This window comes from Magallana gigas, chromosome 2, assembly GCF_963853765.1.
Source record: "Magallana gigas chromosome 2, xbMagGiga1.1, whole genome shotgun sequence".
Classification (NCBI taxonomy): Eukaryota; Metazoa; Mollusca; class Bivalvia; order Ostreida; family Ostreidae; genus Magallana; species Magallana gigas.
Window position 1 is genome coordinate 7,219,091 of NC_088854.1, and position 5,133 is coordinate 7,224,223.

Consider the following 5,133-nt stretch of genomic DNA (forward strand, 5'->3'; position numbering starts at 1 on the left):
CTTTTCATTGGTGAATGTAAAATTTTAATCCAATAATGTCCATCGTCTTATTCGGCTAAAACTTTTGACCGAGCTTGTTAAAATCAGAATCATTCATTGGACAGCGTGTTTCTTTTACCCAATCAAATTTTGATTTACATAAAATGAATTGATGTAGGTCACATGACTTAAAAATGGCGAACAATAAGGAGGAGGGACTTCAATCGTTGAAAAAACTAGATGTTAAAGCTGTCACTAAAGTATGCATTATCCAAATTAATGATATATGAATAAGAGCAATTTATTTTAATAGGCGTGGGACGTATCTCGTCACTGCCTTCATCAGAAATGAAACTGTTCACCTTACATTAGAATGTTTTAATTAATTTTGGGGAATGCGAAAGCATTACGAGCAATAAACATGATAAGTTCTTGGGGTTCGATGTTAAAAGTCAGAGTTCAAAAACTTGCAAATGTAAAGCCTTTTGAATCGCATAATTTGGCACGAATCAGTATTTAATATTTTGTTTTATATTGAGGGATATAAAAATTCAGAAAGTGGGTTTGGAGATAGAACATTAAAAATTGATAACAAGTATTCCTTATTAAGGAATGATTGGCATGTTATATAATTGGTCAGGTTAATGTGATGTTAATGTTTTGTTAATTAGTCAATCCGCGTTCTTGGTTACCCCATTACTGAAAGTTCTATCCCATTCTCTTGAAGTAGCGTTACTATTAGGCTACCAAGAATAACAATACTATTGGTTCGGATTTATATATATATATATTCTGTATTAAAATGAAAACCCCAGCAAATGAGTATCAAAAATAAAATTGCCCACTAAAGAAACCAATTGACTAATTTTATTCATTCAACATTTATCAAATCTTTTTATTTATTTTTTATTTGCATTTTTCAGATTCAAACATAGTTTCTATTCAACTGATGTAAACTTCTTCTTTTTTTTAAATATTATAATCACTCTTTCATACCACTTTCATTCATACACTCATTCAAAAATCAAAAGTAAATGAACCTGAGGTTGTATATTAAATGGCTAAGAAAAAAATAATAATTATAATAATAATAATAAATAATAAAAAAAAAATAAATAAATAAATGAAATACTACTATTCATATCAAATTCCACTTCTGTATAGTATAGTTATATAATTATAGACAAAAGAAATCTTCCCATTGTGAACATTTATCAAATCTTAACTTCTATGTATTCTCTAAATAGGCTCACAGTAAATATATTCACTCCTTACGTAATCATTTAATATTATTTCATTGCAAGTATATATTTTGACCACCTTACTCTCAATTTTGCTATTTCGGGCTTGTTTATCGAAAATGAATGAAGGTTTTTTTATTAATTTCACAATAATAACTTATCAGTTAAAATTCAGTTATACCTTATGGACATCATTACACATGTGTTGAAATACCAAAGGTGTGAGCAAATACTCTGGTGCAGGCATTTTGTTGTTTATTTGCAAAATGCCTTAATTTATATAATTTATAAGTATGGATGTCTTGATGTTTTTTTAATGATCCGCATGGTTTTTTAAACAATTGAAGAAATTGAGACATTAATTGGTCATTATAGAAGGTGAGCAGCTATTCTGTCTGCTCTAACAAATTTATATACCTTTACACAATCCTTTGATCTCTAAATGAGGTATTTAATTATGTGGATGGAACATAAAATTTTATCAAACTACTGTTAAGCATAATTAAATAATTAATTAGCAATGGCAATAAGTCATCATATTGTTATCAGGTCAGTCCATTTGTATATATATAAAAATTACATAAAGGTGCTACAATAGTGTTGTTTTCTGATCATTTTAAAATTATGAAGAGATATTGTGATTACACAATATGAAAATATACAACTACATTAATCCTGTATTAATGAAAATAAGGCGAATGGATCTTGGGTGAACAGAGTCTGAGGAGAACAGAAAATAGGGCAAACAGTGTCAAGGGCAAACACATTTTTGGGTGAATGAACATACATTCTTGTAATACAGTGGTGTTAGAAGCAAATTGAAAGGGGGGGGGGGGGCTAGACTTATAAAAAAAAATATTGACAAGCAAAAAAAAACAACAACATGGGGGGAGGGGGTAAATTTTAACATAGTAATATAAAGGGGAAATGTTTGAAATCTTCCTCCCAAAAACCATTTGGCTAAAATATCATGATCCCTGGGAATAGTGTGGAGCTACAATGTTAGAATGTCAAATCTGATATAGGAAGATATAGAGAAAATCTTCTGGAAAAGCTTAAAATTTTGTGAAGGTACAGGTTGTGCAGATTTATTTCTGATCAAAAACCATGATTTCTTGGAGAAAAATGGGCCCATAAAAGGGATGATATTCAAATAGGAATAGAGAAAAATCATCTCACAAATGCTAAAAGAACAGGGGCTTGGTATTTACCATAAAATTATGTGGATCAAAACCAGTCGATTTTTTAAAACTCTTTGTGCAAGATCTACTGTACTTAGTTGTCAAGATATTTTAGATTTGGTACTGTAATGCTGATTTGATCAGAGTTATGGCTTTTGTTGCTCAGGTGAGCAGTCTGAGCCTCTTGTTAGTAAATTTTTAATTATTATAATTATCAGGCAAAGAACTGTATGTTATAATGGTATTTTAGCTGCTGCATGGTTTGGTGGACAATGTTTGTAAGAGAGGACACCTGCATTACCAAGACTATGATCAAACGTGGAGCCTGGAGGAATGGTTTGACTTGGTGGAGGCTGTCGAGGGACTGATGAAGGCTGCCATCCGAGAACCACTCAACAAAGATCAGGTCAGGCTCAATAAAGCAGCATGCTGTTGTTCATTTTAAAAAGTGAGATGTGACAGTTGATTCTGCGGTTTGGTGTTGGTTCTTTGTTTGCTTTTACTAAAAGGGCTAAAACCTCATAGTGAATTTAATATGATATTTCAAGGTTTTTTCATGTATCAATACCCATTTAAAAAAAAGTTTTACTGCTTCTTGTAATCTTATCTATAACAGAGTATTTTCATTGGTTTAAACTCCATTGTAGATTTATCAGAGACTTGGCAGTTTACCACAGGAATACCAGTCTGTGTTCATGGAAGTTATCAACACAAGACGGTCCGACATCCATCAGCAGCTGGTCACTGATACAAACTTAATCTCAAAATCCACCTTAAAAGATTTTGATTGGCAAATTAAGGTCAGCCCCAGGACAATATAAACTACTTATAAAGCTTGTATATTACATTTTTTTTATTATCGGAAAGAACATATGAAAGTGATAGCTGCAGGTCTGTAGCTCCTGGTTTGAAAAAAAAAAAATGGATGGACGTATTGTGATATTGTTTGAATTATAAATAAACTACTGGTAAAAGTCCAAGGTGTAACCCAACTTCTTTTAAAACATATTCTTTCTCCATTCTAAAGAAAAAAGAGGTCTATTTCACAGTATCAGACTAGAATTTGAGATTCATATTTCCTACAGAGCTTATTTAATACTGATAGCTACATTCTTTAATGCACTACAGATACTGAAATTAATTTGCAGTTAGCAATGGCTAGTGACAAGCTTTCCTCCATCCAAGAACCTCTACTCAATCTTGATCTTGACGTTCAGAATGAGGCTACAACAGAAATACATTCACTAGAGCTAACACGAGAGGATTTGAAAAACCTCATATCAAGCCTGGAGGGAACAAATCGGGTAAGCAAATGTGTCATAGTACAGAGAATTAATGTAGCCCAATGATCACAATCAGAGAATACATACATGACACTTCATTTTATTTAAAAAAAAAAGGCTATGGAGGGAGGAGAAATTAGCTTAAAATTACTGTCATGTTAATACAAGATCCAATCTTTTGTTAACTTTGTAGCATCATTTTATTCTGCTGCAGCAAGCAGATTTTCTACTGTATGGAGGCTTTGAGACTTAATTATTTGAAATCTGTTTTATCATTCATTTTATATACTGATACTGTCTGTTCAAACCAACCATTCAACACTGACCCCTTGCTGTATCAATTGTTTACATATTATTGTTAGACCAAATAAACTATTTACAGGCTGTTCAGCAGTGGAAAACATGAGTAGATTGTGGAAATGTCAGAAGATGTCTAGATGAAAATACACAGGGATATAACTCCGGACTTGGTCACATGATAACAGAGCCGTACAGAAACATATAGTGCCAGCTACACAAGCAATCAGTGCATTGCTCTATCTGTATATCGTCTGAAATGTTTGTATTATATGTACATTAAACAAAAATTATTTTCTAACGTTGCAAACTTTTTGTCTTTTATGGTTTCAAATACATTTTATACATAGATTAACATTAAGTTTTGACTATGTCAACAGTTTTGCAGTCAAAATTTAATGTTTGGTCTAAAAAGTTTTGACTCAAAACCCTCTTTTCAAGCCTTACATTTGACAAAAAAACATAAATAAATGTGAAAGTCATGACAACGTGGATAAGCTTTGATTGTGGTTCTTATACAAGGAAAAAATGGGCATATTAGTATCGGTAATTGGGTTATGCCCCATTTGTCCTGTATGTTGAACAAATTTAAAGGGAAACGCTTTTGGAAGATAAATAGTTGGAGATAGAGAATTTCTGGAAGTTTTGACATATTTCTGTGTTTGGCACAGTAAGCATGGTGTGTGCAAGTAAATGTTTATCCAAAAACAGCAATACCAATACTTGACTTCAAATACATGTGTATTCAATAACGTGACATTGAGGTCTAATGAACGTACTATGAATCATTTATAGCTTATGAAACATTAATTGTCATTTATGTATGGAATTCCATATACGACAGCCAACTGTCAGCTGCTTACTCGGCCAGCTTAGTGCCAATTGCTTGTAGATGGTCTTGTTTCAGAAATAAAGGCATAAGTGGATGACAGTTTAATTAATGTTTCTAACCATATTACGATCTTGTAAAGAAACAGACTAACCATTTTGAACATGTATCTCTTTTCAATTTTGCTATCTCCGTTTGGAAAGCGTCGTTATTTTCATGATCATTGCGACAAATAAACCTTCCGACGGGCAATCTCTGATTTCATGATACAACGTAATTTGAACAGCCGATATCTCAGAAGTGTGATAGAACCATTTTAACAA

The 5,133-nt window shown here is 32.1% G+C and overlaps 1 protein-coding gene across 1 annotated transcript; it reads left to right on the plus strand.

The window, feature by feature from the left end:
- The first annotated feature begins 114 nt into the window (after window positions 1–114).
- On the plus strand, window positions 115–4,282 carry LOC105338588 (COMM domain-containing protein 8). The gene is made up of 5 exons (XM_034443932.2): window positions 115–239; window positions 2,652–2,807; window positions 3,049–3,201; window positions 3,550–3,705; window positions 4,067–4,282. Exons 1-5 carry the CDS (start codon window positions 174–176, stop codon window positions 4,088–4,090), a joined length of 555 nt encoding a protein of 184 aa, XP_034299823.2. The 5' UTR covers window positions 115–173; the 3' UTR covers window positions 4,091–4,282.
- Window positions 4,283–5,133: the final 851 nt, after the last annotated feature.

Excerpts from the sequence above, each read along its gene's own strand:
- LOC105338588 (XM_034443932.2), top strand. The coding sequence starts at position 174 with ATGGCGAACAATAAGGAGGAGGGACTTCAATCGTTGAAAAAACTAGAT. Across the intron at positions 240-2,651 it reads ATGTTAAAGCTGTCACTAAA|CTGCTGCATGGTTTGGTGGA; the intron begins GTATGCATTATC and ends ATGGTATTTTAG. Across the intron at positions 2,808-3,048 it reads AACCACTCAACAAAGATCAG|ATTTATCAGAGACTTGGCAG; the intron begins GTCAGGCTCAAT and ends ACTCCATTGTAG.